This window comes from Halictus rubicundus, chromosome 1, assembly GCF_050948215.1.
Source record: "Halictus rubicundus isolate RS-2024b chromosome 1, iyHalRubi1_principal, whole genome shotgun sequence".
Taxonomy (NCBI): Eukaryota; Metazoa; Arthropoda; class Insecta; order Hymenoptera; family Halictidae; genus Halictus; species Halictus rubicundus.
This window is the reverse complement of record NC_135149.1, coordinates 16778070-16796267: the sequence shown is the minus strand read 5'-3', so window position 1 is coordinate 16796267 and position 18198 is coordinate 16778070. Positions and strand designations below refer to the sequence as shown.

The following is an 18198-nucleotide window of genomic DNA, read 5'->3' as shown; positions in this document are numbered from 1 at the left end:
CTCTCTCTCTCTCTCTCTCTCTCTCTCTCTCTCTCTCTCTCTCTCTGTCGCACGCTGCACGGCTCCCAACGAGCACCTGCCCCGGTTTTTGCAATCGTCTTTAATAAACAGTAATTATGGTCGCGCAAACGTCCGAGCGACGTGCGTGCCTCTGCCTACGAGCGAGCTGCTCCTCGCGGGTCTTTCACGGCCTGTAATTGGCTTCGCCTTGGACAAAATTATCGAATAAAAGCCCGCTGCCGGTGCTCGCGCGCCGTTGTCCGCCGATTTTTCATCCTTTCTTTGATTTCGCTTGCGGAAATCGTTCCTCGCATTCCGAATTCTATGATTTAACACTTTGGGGTCCCACACAGATCACTATCGCTAACTTCAGAAGCACATGAATCTCAATCGGGACGGATAGAGGCGTCAGGAGAATCGAGACAGTGAAATTTACTACTTTTTTATTTGGATTCAACACTTTGGGGCCCCGTACGAATCACTGTCGTTAACCGCCCGGTCGGCTACTTGGCTACTTCCGGAACGGAACTCGCGAAGTTCTTTCCCATTCACGCCTCATATATTTGACGTTCCAACAATTGTAAATAGTAAAAAATTCGAAATAGTATAAATAGTAAAGAAGTTAGTCAGAATCGACCCAACATGCAGAGGCACAATATGTTAAATTCAGAGGCACAAAGATATCAATCGTGACGGATAGAGACGTCGGGAGAATCGAGAGAATTCAATTCACGACATATTTATTTCGGGGCTCGATCTCAGCCTACAACGTCGCTACCACGTTGTTATCTCCGGTGGATGCACCGCAATTGTCCATGAACAGTAGGACAACACGAAAACCAAAAAAAAAAAAAAACAGAGAGTGCAGTTGCAAGGGAAAGTGAAAAGAGAAAAAAAGAATCGAATGGTATCGACGTTAATCTCCACGGTCATAAATCACGCGGCGACCCTAACACCCCCCGCTCGCGCGCGCCACCGTGCGTGTGTGTTTTTTTTTCTCTTTTTTTCTGTCCGCGTTAATTTCCGCGAGCCGGAGCTCAATTTTGTAAACTCGTCGCGACGTTCATTATCTCGCCCAGGGCCGAAATAGCTGGAAAAAGAAAAATGACGGCCGGGGTTCGAAATTCGACGGGTCGATCGTGAAAACAGGGTGCTGGCAAACAACGGCTCCTCCCACGCGAAATCGCAAAGGGTTGCCGGGTAGTTGGGCATTGGCGAATCCGGAATAGCGGAAAAATGGTGGGGATATATTAGCGGTTTTTACTATTGATTACCGAATTAAAAACGCGCATGTATAATTCAGCGATATTTCCAGCGTTTCCACGGTTCCGCCGTTGGCGCCGCCAGTCTCGCTCATCTTCAACCCTTTTCCACCCCCTTTGGCAACTTTACCGATGAAGTCGAGCAGCTTCAACCCTTGCACGATCGTTCCCAGATGGCGCGATTCCTTGTCGGCGGATTCAAGGGGTGGTTCAGGACCGTTTGGGGTTGCTTGGTCGCTTCGCGATTATTCACCGTAGGGGTGCGCACCCTCTGCGTTACCAACAGGACACATTATTATCTATTGCGAATAAGCGCCGAGAACCGTCGCGAATCGATAAACAATTCTCCGAGGGATAGAAAAGCATTAGCTGGTTAATTTTATTAAAATCACTGATCGATCGAAACGAGAATGAAAGATACTATCGACGGCTGAGAAAAATGACTGAGGATCGATGAAGAGAAATGTTGAGGGGATAAAAAAATATTTGGAGAATTGCCAGTTAATGCCACTAGAAAGAAAAATACTGAAGCTAATTAATAGACAGCGGATCTTTATAAAATAGAGATCAGAAAAATAGGACCCAAGTGAAAAATGTTTTCTTCCTTCGATGATCTTAAAATGTTGTAAACAATTCATAGATGTTCCCGAATTTGGGTAATTTTTTTTTATATTTTGAATTTCGCCCACGCATTTCAGTCATGAACGCATAAAATCCGCAGTCTACTAATTAAATGAAAATCTGTGCAACTGATCGCAGACGGACGGAAGAGCGACCGAGAACGAATGAAATAAATGGAAGCGAAGCGAACTTGTTCGTGAGAGACATGAATTGATCACGTGACGACGGGGCTCGTGTCCAATGGTTTATTTTGCAAAATAAATTGACATATACAACGTGGTACCTTAGCAAAAACGAATGTCCGCACGTTCCTTCTAAAAAGAGGTTCGAAGCGCGCGTGCTTCGGGCGTACAAACTGTATCAGCACGATGGACAAAAATGACTTTCGGACAATGATTGGTTCCGGTGGTTTCTTTTTCTTTTTCCTAGGCGCGGTGTGGGGGGTCGAACGAAGAGTGGCGGCTGCTGGAACTTATCGTTAGAAACGAGGGAGAAAACGTACGTAATATTCGGTGTATGTGGACGTATGCATGTATGTATGTACGTATGTATGTATGGCTGTATGTATGTATGTATGGCTGCGCGAGTGGGGCGTGTTCATGTGCAATCGAAAGCTCAATATCAATATCTCCAAAGCTCGAGTTTAAACTGCTTCTCTCCGTCGTCGTTCGCTTAACAACTACGATTCGAATTTAATTGATCATATGGAACGGTTGTGTGCCGGGACCCCGGGCGGGAGGTCCGCGTCTGCCTTAATCGTTAATTGAGAGTCTTACTTCGACGAGCCTCTACGAGTAATTATCTCTAAAGTGTCCTTTACGAACTCGTGATGCGCGATGCGATAGAATACCAGAGCGTTACGTCAAAGAACAGAGAATGCTTTCCTCTTACAAAGTGTGTAACTCGTTCGGTCGTCGATCTCGCGCCGATCCAGGTCACGGAGACGCGTAGATCTCCAGGTTGACATCTCGACGTTCGAGCCGCGAGACGAGGGTTGAAACGGCCGGAGATCGACGGCGAAACGATCTAAATGGGTCGATCGGGTCGACCGCTACGCGACCAGCTACTTGGTGAGAATTATTCCTAGAGATACGCGAGACATTCAGGTTTTATATAAAATCCTGTCCACAGTTAGACCTCTAATACCATCTATTGACAGCCACACGAGAATCGCTAAAATCTGGAAACTAGACTGACCGGTTTTCGGGTTAGGTGTGAAAGCGGGGGCGCGTGTGACCGGTTTTGGGGACGTAGGATCGCAGGAACGCGGCCGATTTAAGAAAAAAAAAAAAAAAAAAGAATCGATCAAACGATTCGTGGGACGGGGGGATCTAGAGCACGACTAGATTCTTACCGTGGCTACTTAATCGCTAGATGCGCTACGGTTCGATCGTCTCGCGTCGGCGTCTCGCATCGACGAGAATACTTTCGAGCCTTCCGTGAGCTGGCACGGAATGATTCCTTTCGTCGTCGTTTGGAGTCTCGTCTCGCTCGGGAGGGCGACGCTCGACGAGCCCACGAGATTCTCACACGCAAATAGCACCATATCAACAACAAACGTTCGCACTATTCAACGGAAGCCGTATAAAATCTGAAATATTGGTAACGCAGCATCTGCTCGAAACGTACGATATCAATTAAAAGTAATTATATCAAGAGTATCATATACTTAGTCGTTCGGCAATTACGTTCGTCGAGCTTTGCTCTCGAGAAACCTTAAGGAACTATTTTGGCACTAGAATCCACCTCGGTCGCGTTTAAACCTCTTAAGCCTCTCCGGCCGACTTGCTCGAGCCGCGAGTCTCGCACTTAACGTGTACGGTCTCTTACGGGTACTGTGTATACCTAGGATCGTTTAATCTGGTTCCGATTAATCTCGAAGTTAAACATTAGATCGACCTGGCCAGAGACTATCGGCGCACCTGCATTCCCCCAGCGTTCTCGATCCAACGTCTAACGAGAGTCTCGATCGATCGATCTTACGTTTCTATCGTTTGTTGTTTTGGACACTTAATAGCGTTTTAGTATGCTTAAATACCGTCTAGTGTTTTTTTCCGTATCCTACGCTCTCCGAGACAATAGAAAATTCTTAGTAAATCTGGTTCGTTTGTAAAACTGCGCTCGTCGATGGGTGGGGTGGAGGCGACTCCCATAGAACCGCTTACAAAATTCCCAATGGAACCGCACGCGCGTTCGCCGACACCTGCTCCGTCCACGCTAAAAAGTTTACGAGCCCTAAGACTCCTCCCTTAAGCTATCGTTTCCGGAAACCACGGAAGGGAAACGCGTTCCCCTTCGAGAAAATCCTATCGAGGAGCAAAATCCGGTGGGCGCGCACCAGATGATCGGGGAATCGGTGTCTCCTCTTCGATCGTTCGGGTACAAGCTACTTATCTTATATATCCTGCGTTCGTGTACAAATGGACCATTCCATCTTCGATCTTACGGATACAAATCGTGCGGGTCGCTAGCGACCGGGACGGCGTTATTTTTCAGCGATCGTTCGCGAAACGTTTCGAACCGGGCCTTCGTCCACCTAACTCATCGTTTCGCCACTCTGTCTCGCCTCTAGCCGAACGCCGCTGGTCGAAATCTTTCTGCCGATTTTTAACCTCTTAAGCACTGTACGCCACTATAGCGACTTCCGTGGAAAGCATAATCTTGAACGGTAACGCCACTATAGCGGCTTTTATGCCGTCCGCGGCCAGGCACGCCGTCCCTGGAACATACAGTTGCGGACGATCGCGCCGTGCTTAAGAGGTTAAGTAACTTGTCAAAATAACCGTCGAATAAGGCAAATTGTTCAAATCAAATCCGCAGTCTACTAACAATACTGTTTTGTTCTGTCCCGGTGCTGAATAAACTTGTACATTTCATTCTCAGAGAAACTGAGCAGAACGAATGGTTTACTTTAAAATATAATTCTCTGAGGACGCGGAGAAACGAATATAATTACGGTTGCACAACGGAGCCGGTATTGATCAGTCCAACGATGGGACAATCAGCAGACAAGCGATAAAAAGATTTGGATCGGCGGCCGTGTAATTTCAGCGGCCGATTCTTTGGCGAAGGAGCGCACAGCTCGGCTAGAGTCGATAGGGCTCCGGTGGATAGGACGGAGGGAAATTATCCTCGGCCGGTTGATTCTCGCCAGGGCTGGCTTCCGGTGGCAGACCGCGGACCCTCGGAAATTTTCCTGACGGCCCTCCGCGCTCCGGTGTTCCTCTGCATTTCAAACGAGCCCCGGGGGGCTTTTTTCTCGCGTAACAGAGAGGCGGCGTATGCTCGGTTCCCTCTCTCTCTCTCTCTCTCTCTCTCTCTTTCTCTCTCTCTCTCTCTCTCTCTCTCTCTCTCTCTCCCAGCAAACAATCGAGGCCCGTTGTATCGTGTTCCGCGCGGTTCCAACGCGGCTCTGCGGTCGTACAGCCACGGAATCCGCTGCGGCGCCGCGCCGCGTCGAGTTCGTTAGCCGGCGATTGTTCTCCGCGGCTCATACATCCTCGCTTTGGTAAATTCAACGGGCCGGGCCGGGCCGGGCCGGGTTTGCGCACACGAATGCGGAGAGAGAAGGGAGAGACGGACAGAAAATTAGAGAGAGAGAAAGAGAGAGAATTACTGGGAAGGACGGGCACAGAACTAGAGGACGAGAGACTGACACAGAAATGTAAAGAGAGCCGAAGGCAGGAGTTGGAAACTGTTACATTAGGTCATCCCATGAATCCCATCTACTTCAATCGAACGAATAAAATGAACAGCATTAGCAACAGTAGTAAGTTCAACGGTGTCTACAACAAGCGTCCCAAAAAAAAAAATGGTTTAAAAAATTGATAAATAAACGGCCTAAGCATCATGAATTACGAAATTATAAGAATTTGGAGCCTTCAGTGCTTCAGTATTAAACTTTGCTACTTCGGGCAAAATGATGTGTGCCATATACCCCGCAAATAGTTTAATCGACCAGTTTAATTTCCAACGCACTCGGTAAAAAGTGCTCAGAAAAATGTCTACTCTTGGCCTGTCTAGTAGCCAAAGGTTGGTCGTAGCTGCTTTAATCAGAATCCTCCCATAACGGTGTCAAACAGCCATTTTGGGGATCGCTTGAAGCCCTAACTGAAGGCAGGAGATGGAAACGAGCGAGATAGACAGAGGGAAAGGGTCGGAAGCGGCAGAGCCAAGGGTTGCGAGACTGCGGAGAATCATTAGGGTATATTGTCAATTCCGAGCGCTTTGAGTCCTCTCCCAGTGCCGTGCCGCGAGCCACGGTCTCCCTGGACGCGAGCAATTTGTCCGCGTCGGTATCGCGGCCGGTGATTTTCTTCCTCGATGATTTTATCGCGGTCGCGGAAACGCGATAGCCACCCGCCGGAACCGGCCGTTTCCCTTTCCATACCGTCCAACTTGGAATCACCTACCCGATGGAACCACCGTCGCGCCGCGCCGGCCAGATAGAAGACACGACCGTGGTTGTTTGTAGTGGAGCGCTGATGAATTATCTACAACGGGTATCTTCTCGTCTGTTCAAACCACAGTGTCGTCGTCGTCATCGTTGTCATTTTGATTTCGCTCTCCGCGCTCTCCCCGAGCGTCGAGGTTTCCCGTAGAAAATCGCCGAGGACCCTGGTCCTCGTGTTTTTCGACTGTTCGATGTCCTGCCGTTTTTTTTTTCTTTTCTTTTTTGTTTGTTTGTTCACCTGAGACGTATCACGAAGATGATTGATCATCCCCATTAACTCTCCTTCTCCTCGATCGGACTGACTTCGTTTTGCAGCAGCTCGAACTTCGGGCTCAGCCCGGGGAGTATGCTCTTGGTGCTGGTCTTGATCTGACTGTAGATGTCCAACGACTTCTTCAGGTCCAGGCTCTCCTCGATCAGCCGAGGAGGAATGCTCCCGCTTCGTTTGTGGCTCGGCACGAACGTGCTCCCTTCAGGTTTCTGGTCCTTCGGCCTCTCTTCTTTGTGCTCCGGCGTTAGCGTACCGTTTCCCAGTTTTCGCTGTTGCTCCTGGAATGTGTCCTCCTGCACGTCGTCCTTCAACAACGCCCCCGTGATCACCGGCTTGCCCTCCGGCTTCCCGAAATCCTTCAGGCCCTTCTGCTCCATGATCTCCAGCTTGTTCGGCGTCGTACCGTTCACTTGAAGATTTGGGTTCGAACGCACCGTGTCCGTCGAGACGCTGGCGTCCGTGGAATCCTGCTGGTCCATGGAGCCCCCGGAACCTTGAGACGCGTCCAGGTTGTTTGTCCGCTTGCCAGGTATCGACGGCTGAAACGGTAGCTTCGTTATCGGAGGACCTACTAGATACAGGACATATCAAGGACATGTTCTAGAGTTCGAGGAATTTTTATCTGTTTGGTCGGTGGACTGTGGAACTTCGCTATATCGAGACTTCAGTGAATTGAAGACAACTAAAAAGTAGCCATGATCGTAAGAAAGGTCATTAAGACTAGAAACTCTTAATCCTTTCGCTGCCACGGTGGTCCCATGGGACCGGCGCTTGTCTTTTCATTTGGGCCATCGTGGTCACGGGTGACCACCACTTTCCTATCTCTTTCAATCATTTCTGAAATTTGATCGAAAGATATACAGTGAATTCTCGATATATGTCAACAACACGGGTCTTGCCAGCGTCGTTTATCGTCCAGAAGACACACCCGAGCCGTGTTATGCTTACACTCTTCGGCGTCCGAGGCCTCTCGGCAGTGACATCCCGGTAGTGGGGATAATTCCGCGACGTTTATCATCTAGGCCTTAGCGACATATGTAGAGAAATCACTGTACTGCGTCACGGGAGCCACGGTGGTCACGGATGACCACCGCTAAGAAAAATGTGCTATCGGCAAGATTGTACCGTTATTTTAATATGATTTCGCAGTTCTTTGCCATTATACAATTTTTAAGATGAGATTTGTATCGTGGCCCACTGGTGCAAGATCAAAAATTCGCGTGGCAGCGGAAGGGTTAACCCTCTGTACTCGAAGCCATTTTATCTATATCGAATTGAGTGTGCCTGCTCGACCATTTGGCAATTGCTTGTCTCGGTGGGGACAGTCGAGCGTAAAAGGTTAAATATGAAATGTCCCTGAACCCTTGAAATGCTAATCGTTACAGTTCACCGGAAAATAAAATAAAACTCTATATCCGTGCGGCTAAAGATTGCATTATACGATTTGTGGAAGATCTCCTAAATACACGAAGGTCCACAGTCCATTAATCGCAATGATTAATCACGTGCAGGCAGGTCTTGCTAGGAGACATCGATCATTTAGTTTGCTGGGTACACTTTTGCAGGGGTGTGGCAAATTTAGAGCGACGGAAGGCGTGGCTAATTTACAAAGACCAGTCATTGGTTTCCCGAGGTGGTATCAGATTTCGTCCGCTGGTTTCCACTTAAATGGGAGAAAAAATAAAGGAACCGTGTCTGGATAAGCTAGTGCTCGATGAAAGGGATTGGGTATTAATTTTTGTGGAAGACAGGCAAATTCCTAGAACCCGGAGCATCTTGGGAGTGGGGTACGGGTTTACTCACGCTCTCGTCGGTGTCCTTCTCCAAGCTGGAGGTTTTCGACACGTTCAACAGCGTCTTCTCAATGTCCGGCGACTTATCGAATTCCACCCACTTGGAGCCGCCCTCCAGCTTCCGGGACAGCGTATCGGACTCGTAACTACCACCGTACACCGGATAACCCAGATGGCCGGCATCGTACTCGACTTGATTTCCATAACGATAGCTCGGATTCACGGAGCCCTGGCTGGAGATCGAGAGATCCGACTGGGACAGTCCGGTGTTCGTGCTGCCGAATAGTCTGGTGTTCTCGAAACCTGCACCGTGGAGATAGGGCCGAGGCTAAATTAATTGCTCCATCGGACAACAGGCGGGAGGTTCCGTGCAGAGCTAGAGGGCGAGAGAGTGAGAGCAGTGTATGGACATTTTTTGATACCCGGTGATCGATCCTCCGGAATTTCTTCTCGGTGCACCAGAGCCTGCTGGTCGGTGACGTCTGCGGTCACGTCCTCGTTGGAGCCTTTATTGGCCTTGGCGTCGTCGGGCTGATAGCTGGGCTGCACCTCCACCACGAACGAGCACCCGTTATCTTGGTACCTGCGGTTTTTATTATCCTCCATCGTCACCTAAAACATCAAACCGGTCGGTTCGTCAGCTCTTTTCTTTTTTCTGGCTCCCGTGCCCGCGGGAGAAAAGCCGCCGTTTATTACCGCGGCTCACGCCAATATTTTTGATATCTTTATGTAAGTTCTCCTTACACCTACAATCGTCGTAACCCCTCTGTCATTCCCGATTCCTTCGAGTAAAACGAATGTTACGCGAACGCGTCCGCGGCTAGACCTTTTCGAAGTCGACGAAGGGCGAAAATCTCCGTTCCGAATTTTACTCGTTGTCGCGAATCGCGTTGGACCCTGTCACTGATTATTAGGGGTAGGGCTGATAGGGTGTTCGACGTAAAACCGAATGATTCTATTAGCAGAATATAATTTCAAAACCCAACGGGATATAATGTACAATGATACAGTCGCGGCATGGTTGACAATATAAACGATGGATCGGTGTACGCGCGTGCTCTTGTTCTTTTTTTTTCCTGGCGCCATTTTCGAAGGACGCATATTTATAATAGTGTTCGTCTTCGCCGGACAGCCAATCAGCGTGATTTTACGTTTTGATTGGCAGCCTGGTTGACAATAAGTTTTTTCCAGATGGGATGAAAAAATTACCTGGGTCATACTCATAAACCTTTAACACTAGGTATCTTGGAATTTTCTCGAACAGTAGGGTGTCCCTTTTACAATTATTGGGGCCTATGAAGTGTCTGAAATTTTTACCTGTAATAAACGGATTGCCACTATAAACTAATGACCTTTTGAATTTCGGTTGGGGCGTGCGGCAATGAGTTTCTCGCTCGTTTTTTCCGTTGGATGGGTAACACGAAAATTTGTATGTATTCCTACTAACTCCCTTTCGTAGGGGTTTGAAAAGAAGATTCTGTTCTCCGATTGTTCGGAAGATGACTGCGGGCAGACTAATTCGGAGAACCCGACAAAATATTTGTGAGCCAGCCGAACCGGCGCGGCGCGGCGCGGCGCGAGTAATTGTAAAGAAAAATATTGGTAGGAGACGCTGAGTAAACCGAGATCTCGTACTTGGATGTTAATCAACAGGGGAATCGACTCCGGAAGGTATAGAGGGTGAAATTTTCGGCGACGTCCGTCTCGATCCCGAACAGAGTCGCTCTTACGGGAGGGGGGGGGGGGGGGGATCGATACAAACACGGGCGCCGTTGATTTATTCGAGGAACACGAGGGGTTGTCAAACATCGGCAGCAACGCCAGCCGGCCGATAAAAGCGTACACGCGGAACGCCGAACAATGCGCCGCATCGAAACTAGGAAATTAATTTCCACTCCGTAGATTTCCTGGCCGATGTTTCTAGTTTACCCGTATATAGAGCCCACCCACCCACGCCCGAGGGTGTATAAACGCGACCGCCCGCGGTAGCTACTCGACTCCGACGGACCACAGAATTAGTTCTCGCTATTGTTCCGGCCCCCGCTTCCCTAGTCCGACTCGTTGCTCTCTGTTTCGTCTCGCGCGCGCACCGTTACCTCGCGGGCACGTCGGCTTTGAGTTATCGGGACCGTCACCCCGGCATCCTGCTCGCCTCGATTTCCCGGCAAATCTTCGGCGGAACGTCCACGGACATTCCCGGATCTCTCCGGGTTTCGGATGCCCGACAGAACTGATTCTGCTTGCCGCAAATCGGCCGGCCATCCGGTTAATTTATCATCGGTTCAAGTTCTCGTTCATTCCCGTCCGAATTGTTCTCGGTCGGATTTCGAACCAAACAACCTCTATGCCAATACCCGACGTTTTATACACCGTTCAATCAAATTGCGATCACAGCGTTCGATCGCTTCGTAGTTCCAGCGCATATTTCTACGCCTGATATGTAAATTGAATCACTGTCCGGAATGGACGTTTCTGTGCAATGAGTGCCAACGTGACGTGCAAATTACTTTGTCAAAGCTTTCACTGGCCAACAATGGCACCAGGGATTTTATATTATAGAACGTTACGCTGGCTTTCATGGAGCAACGAATTCAATTTTATGAGTCTTCTTGTTTCAGCCAATTTTACCACACACACACACAGATTCAATTAATCCACGACAAGACAGACAGATCGGTCTTGCTATTTGTCAAGAAGACCGTGCGACAAATTTTGAGGATAAATTGGAAGCAGAGGATAAAGTTCAGATCGGTCGGAAAGTCTTTGCATCGGTCCGCGCTCGACGTTGATAAAGTTTTCTAAATAAACGGGAGACTTGTGAGGAAAGTTTCACGGGGAAATTTGGAGCAATGATCGGGCGTCGGAAAAGTTCCCGTAGGTGCAAAGAGGTGGAAGGAATTGAACGAATGGGACAGTTCCGACCCCCGGCACGGCTAGGACAAAGAAATGGTAAAAGGGAGCCGAAGTGCCACCTATTTCTCGATTCCTCGAGGAAACTGTATCCCCGAGGCGTCGCAGAAGCTCGCCGCGAGTCTCGCAGTTTTTCACGGGGCCGTCGCAAAGTGCCGACTCGGTTCGAGAATCGAGATTCCGCGCTCGATCCTTCTATACGTCTCGAACGACGAATCGCCCACACGAGACGTTCCTTGGGTCTCTGTAACGGAGCGCGCACGCGGTAACCGAGTCCTAACTGTGTCAGGACAAAGAAACGGGGCCGCAAGTGCGCGCAGGTCGTTCTGAAAGTCGTGGGAAAGAACAGCTCGTCGGTGGAGAGAGGTATCAACGTGTTTTATCATGTTCTTCAATTATGCAAATTGAACTGTACCCGGAGAACATGCAAAATTGGCAGGCAACGCGAAATATTTCGTTCCCGAAGACGGTTTCAGGGAATCGTGCGAAGTGTCTGATCATGGTCGGCCGTATCTACTTGCGTCGCGGAGCGATTCAGAGATGGAGAAGGGTGTTTCGCGCCCCGTGAAAGGAAAATGGAGCAAGGGTGGCGTTCCTTCCGGTTCGGGAGCCTCGTTGGAAATCTCAGGTGGGACGAGGAGCGTCCGGGAGCATTTTCGGGAAGGCAACTCGCCGGAAACAGCCGTAATTCAGGGGCCTCGAGCTCCCGCTAACTCTGGTGCAACTCGCGTTTCACCGGCGACCTCCCGACCCGATGGAACTGCAGCAGCCCAACCCAGCTTTCCACCCGGCGATTATTAAAAATTATACCGTGCCGTGTTTCGGGCAATTGCGCCGAGCCTGACGTTTGCTCGAAACGTTGCCATGCTCCGCTCTGCTCCGCTCTGCTCCGCTCTGCTCCGCTCTGCTCGGCTCTGCTCTGCACGGCCGCCGCATTGAAATGCAAATTCGCCGCTCCCGCGGAACCCCCGGGCACCATCCGAATTAGAGTAGCGAACGTAGGCGTATGGCCGGCCACGATGCGACGCCACACGTATAAATATGTCTGCCTATCGGGATCACAGGGGGTAGGAGAGAGCAACGCTTCGCCGAGGGTTTAATCTTCCACGTGATCAATTAATCGATGCACAAGAATGATGATCACGCGTTACTGATCCCGGATGCTCTACTAAACGTATGACGCGCGCGCGGTCCGTACCCCTTTCCACGCGCTATTTATACACCCCGATAGCTAATAACCTGTCGTAACCCGAATTTTTTATAACTTTATCAGATCGATGGTACAGATCCAACCTCGGCCAACGAACGCAGTTCCACTGCACCAGTATTTTCCCCTGTATCAGCCTTTTCGGTTCTCAGGGGGTCAATGCAAGTTCTTAGTTGATTCTAGGGTGCCTAACGAAGGGTTACAAGACGTCAGAGAAATTTATTGTAGGGTTATGAATCAGACACTGTATTAGAGTGATTGTTTAGAGTGACTGTGGACGCGACATTGGGTCTCGGTGACAAGAGTAAAGTGTTTAGGGGCGCCAAGCGTAGGGCGTACGTGACTGTTTGAGTTTTCCGAATGGATGTGAAACTGATAGAGAGAGAATGAGAGTGCAAGAGAGGAAGAATGAAAGTGGGACTTGGATAAAAGGGACGAATGCGAGGGATGTAGTGTCAGTCGGTCGGAAGAGAGAGAGAGAGAGAGAGAGAGAGAGAGAGAGAGAGAGAGTCGCGAGCGTTATTAAAGTATTTAATATCGAGTTGTCGAAAGAGTATAAAGGACTATAGAGGGACTATAAAGGAGTTTCCTTTAAAATATTCCTACATTATGAATCAGGATCTCATCGAATCTCTAGACAACATTGTCAGTACAAACATTGTAAGAAGAATTAACCTCTTAAGCACTCGGCACGCCTGGCCGCGGCGCGGATGGCATAAAAGCCACTGTAGTGGTTCGTGCCGTTCAAACTGACGCTTTCCACGGAAGCCATTCATTATAGCGACGTGCAGTGCTTAAGGGGGTCGGCAGGGTTTGAAATCCATATACGTATGCATGGGTCAAAACCTTTTCAAACTATCGCTTCAATATTGCAATGAGCAGTTTAGAAGTGGTCAATTGTGTTTCCTAAAAGTCCAATCTATGTCTGTATAGAGCCCAAATTGCGAATTTCTACCTCATCGTGGAGTAATTTGTAATATTTGGCAGAAAATTCGAATTTTGAAGCAAGTATGACGTCACAAGATGGCTGCCGCTGAGAGATTCTCTTAATTTCGCGAGATTTAGTGTTCGTATCGAAAAAAGGGCTCTATACAGACATAGCAAAGACATGTACAAACACGGTGGTATGCATTTTTAATTGATTACTTACTTATTTAAGACGTAAAATGTCTAGAAAAAAAGGCATAGCATAACATAGCGTGACAGTCAAGGCCGAATGCCTGCCGGCCCCCTTAAGAGGTTAAGAAGGTGTGTGGGTTATTCCTGACTGTATAATCACTGTATCGTCTTCTCAGAAGCTAATCAAAGTCGCCAGGGACTTGTGCAGAGTACGTGAAAGGTATGAAATGGTCCAAGAAAAATTGGTGAAGCGAGACTCGTCTGTACCTACACACCGCAGCCAATGCAGTTTCGGAAACCGTTCTACCGAGGATCGGAAGCTGAAAAGGACGTATATAACAGCTGCCTGTAACCCGGGGGACTCATTCGTGACGAATCGGGGAAGCCAGAGTGCTCCTCGCTGGAAATTTCGCGGGATCGAGACCCCGGGATGGCCTGGCGTAAATTTCGAAGAGGAGAAAGGACGGAAGATTGCAGGGGAATTCTACGCGATGCCTTTTTACGATCGCTCGGCGAGCAACGGGCTCCGGCCGCGTTATTATATCCGAGAGCGAGAGGGAGGCACTCGAGCCGTGAGGGTTAATTTCTTCGTTAGGTTTGCTCCGGCGGAGAAACAAGTGGACCGATAGGAGCAAACACCCCACCCCTCCCCCTGGCATCGAGAGGCCTTCGCCGCGGAGCGCACTTCATTCGAAAGAAGCACTCGTGGCCGCGATAGAGCGAGTGTTTCTCGAATTCTGAGGGTATTCCACGCGACCGAGGGTGAACACCGCGACTTGGCTCCCGGCCAGATATTACGTCGAAGCGTCCCGGGCATCCAACCTGTCTCGGCTTCCCGTCCGGTTCCTTGTCCTTCTCCATCTAGCAAGCTTGTCGCGCGGTTTTTGCTACACCTCGCCTCTCTCCCCCCTCCCCTACCAGCTCAGGTGTTTGCGAGATCCTTTGCCAAACTTTGACGAAAGAGCCACCATCAGTCTTCTTTGTAGCTGATGTTCCGCCGGCGAAATTTCCCGACAGTTTCTTTGCTAAAAAGCAAATATTTTCATCGAAGATTCCTACATTTTGGATCAACATTGCCAGTGATAGGAAAAATGTTGGTGTTCGTAAAAGTTCCGAGTTCTCTAGCCAATAGAAGTTTTAACGATTAAACAATACATTGGATGAAGAACCCTATCCATCAGAATAATCAACACTCCTTCAGACCGCATCACTCTAAATGTAGGAAAGTGTCGAGCAGAGTAGTTTGTCAAAAGTTCCAAGCAAATCCGGTCTGTCTGGTCTGATCACAGGCGGGAAGTTTCTACTGCGTTCGCGTCCGCGACAGTTCGAGCTCCACTTCGAACTCTAGACACTCCGGAAACATTCGGATAACTGTCCCCGCAAGTTTTTCGACGACATCTCGCCCCATATCGCTTTCTCTTATGATCAGCGAGAAGACTTGCGTGCCAGCGAGTTCCCTCGGTTTATCCGTCGATTAACGGACTCGCTGCTCGTTCGACGGTCTTACCCCGGATTCAGGGACTCTGGATCCTCCGGTTAGGATCCCTACGAACCCTCTTCACCGTATCCTGCTGCGGGATTTGCGGCGCGTTAGCTACAGCCACCGTGGGAGACACGAAAACCGGAAGAATTCTTGAGATATTGCGGGGATCGTTTCTCGACGGAACTTTCACCTGTATTAATTGGAATAGTTACCCTGGGCCGTTTCGGTGTAATTTTACGAGAGTGGGAGACGGGAAGAGAGAGGGAGACGAGGGGAATAAGCCGATGGATTTCGAGAATCCCGGCAAGATGAGTTTCCGCGGATAAGCCTCGGCTGGTAAGTAGGACGATAGGCGGAGGCGAAATTGCCTGGTAACCTTCGACCTTACAGGGCTGTACAGTCCCGATAATTGCGAGCCTGTTATCCCTGTCAAAGGGGAACCGCTGGCCGACCCAGCTGCGCGAACCTCCCTGCATCGTGGATCGATTTCACGGTGCCCTGTGCGCTATAGTCGCGCTCGAAACTTCCAGCGGTTTCCCATTGTCAGCATTTTCCTTACACTGTCCAGTATAATGGCAATTTTACCATGTTAATTAATGTGCAGAATCAAAGATGCGTAGCGTGAGGAAGAAAAGCCAAGTCGATAATGAGCATCGCATCGATTGGTGATCGAGTAACATTAACACTAGGTTCACGGTGCCCGTCAAAATGACGGATTCTAATATTTTGAATTTACAATTATTAATATTCTAAAGACACATCCACGAGGAATTATTCAACAAATTTATTTCTTTAGGTATATGTTATTAAAAAAAAAAGTGGCTAAAAATTTGGGCAGCACATTGTTATTTTTATAAAGTAATGTAAAATAGTCACTTTTAGTGGTCCGTAAACCTAGTGCTAATTCGGCAATTAAAGGGCAAGTGTGAGGACGTTGTCGAGTAAGTTTTTTCTTTCTTCTTCTTTGCAGTATTTTAACTTGAAAATTGTAAAGCGTAATGGACTCGTTTAAGGGTCTGAAGAGCTTAATTAAAAAAAGAAAACATCGTCGAGCATCTTCGTCGTAGGAAAACTCACACGGAAAGAAGAAGAAGAGGGTGCGGAAGAGCCCTTGAACGCAAACACGAGCGTACTCTCGTCAAGGTAAGAGTGTCGCGGAAAATCATGTGCGTGCCGATCCCAGCTAATTGGCCTTAGCCGGAAATCCGTTCCGTTTTCTCGTCGCCGATTCGTCGAATCGACGACCTTTCGCTCACCTGTTGCGCCCTTATTGTGCCCCGCGTGCCGATTATACCGTCGCCCCTCGTCGCGGCTCCGCGCCGGGAACCGAGGCTTTTGTTCAGCGGCGGCCCTGTCCGCGGCTAATCGAGAATGAATTCTAGAACACCGACCTGCGAAAGGGCCGATCGACGTTTGTTAAATTCTTCCCGGGGCTTCGGCCCTCGGCCGTTTCGTTTCCGGCGACAGTTAACTCGCCGTGGAAGTTTCACGGCGCGCGCCTCGAACAGAAACGTCCCCGTTGTCCGAGCGATCGATTCTCCGAGAGACCAACCCCCGGCCCGGCCGTTCCAACAGCTTCTCCTTCGAACTTGTCCAGCGTCCCGACGCGACACCCCCCTTTTTCTCTCGGGCCGAACCTAATTAACAGCCCTTTTAGTCGCGCAGCCCCACCTCTCCCCCGGCTACCGGGCGAAACTTTATCTTCCGAACGGCCTAACCGACGCGACGTTTCAGTTATTACTCGGATCACGAAATGCACCCCCGTCCATCTCGGCCGCTTCCCTATCTCGCGGATCGCTAATGAACCGGGCTTCCAATTATCGGCGAATTCCATTTAATTGGATCCGCGGCGGAAGTCCTTTTGTCCGGCAACAAAATCGGCCACCCGGCCGCCGCCCACCCGGGTGCATCGCCCTCGAAATAGTTCACGCCCAGACCCCGGAAGACTCTTTACACTTTCGAACAGAAATTCAAGACAAGAACCGACACGGAACCGTTTCTGATATCGCGCTGGACGCCGGTGTACTTGCTCCAACAGCCAATCGAATCTACCCTTGTTTCGCTCGTCGAGAACTTGAACTGAACATCTGCTTCCACACGTATTTCTACAATTTTTCGTGTTTTCTTGAAAACGTTCTTCTGTGATCGTGGATCTTCACCTCGTGGACAACTTCGCATGAACTAGCGACCAATAAAGGAATTCGATATATAATGACCCCCACTAATATTCGGACGCTTTTAGACATCGTATAACTTTGTTAATCCTTTGCACTCGAAGCCATTTTAACTCCAAAATGGACCATTTCTTCCGACCTAGAATATTGCCCTTCTATAGATTTGTTTTCATGTTATACATACGAAAATGGTGCTTACTCGTACAATACCGAAATATTTAGTAATTTATTAAATACAAACAAATTTAATAGTGTAAGAAATATTTTAAATAATGATACAGAAATTTTTAGTGGTGCCTTTCAGGCACCATTCGAGTGCTAAGGGTTAATATTGGACCATACGACTTGGATTGGATTTTTTTTAAAGAAGTTAGTACAATTGGTTTGCTACATAAAGTGAAAAAATTTTTTACAAAAATTACTATTGTTCGAAATTGCAGAGAAAATACTGAAAGCTGTATTTTGCAACTTTTTTATGTGGATTTCTATTGAAAATTTAGAAAGTACGATTTGTAGGGCTGTATGAATTATACATACTCTGAGAATTTCATTAAAATCGGTCAACAAATGTTGTTGGTGGACTTTCACCCTTAAGCTTTCATCGTTAAACGTTTGTAGTTCATTGCAACGTTGACCGATTTAGATGAAATATTCAGAATATGTATAGTTGATACAGATGTACAAAACGTACCTTTTAAATGTTTAATGTAAGCCCGCATAAAAAAGTTGCAAAATACAACTTTTAGTACTTCCACTGCAATTGCGACCAATTGCAGTTTTAATCGAACATTTTTTCACGTTATGTGGCGAACCAATTATTCTAACTTCTCAAAAAAATTCAAGTAGTACAGTCCAATATTGACAAAGCTATGCGATTTTGAAGAGCGTCCGAATATTAGTGGGAG

General features: G+C 48.4%; 1 protein-coding gene and 1 long non-coding RNA gene across 2 annotated transcripts in view; both read right to left on the bottom strand.

Annotated features, from left to right (window-relative positions):
* Positions 1–2116: 2116 nt before the first annotated feature.
* LOC143355806 (uncharacterized) lies at positions 2117–5683 on the bottom strand. Its single transcript, XR_013082563.1, has 2 exons — positions 5251–5683; positions 2117–5210 (listed from the first exon to the last, which is right to left on the bottom strand). It is a non-coding gene; the product is annotated as an uncharacterized LOC143355806 (long non-coding RNA).
* Positions 5684–6224: 541 nt separating this feature from the next.
* LOC143355637 (uncharacterized) overlaps positions 6225–18198 on the bottom strand; it is a 97202-nt gene continuing 85228 nt past the window's right edge. The window contains exons 6-8 of the mRNA XM_076790654.1: positions 8823–9012; positions 8411–8703; positions 6225–7146 (exon numbers count right to left, since the gene is read on the bottom strand). Of these exons, the coding sequence (XP_076646769.1) occupies positions 6610–7146; positions 8411–8703; positions 8823–9012 (1020 nt within the window). The 3' untranslated portion in view covers positions 6225–6609. The remainder of the gene's footprint in view (positions 7147–8410; positions 8704–8822; positions 9013–18198) is intronic.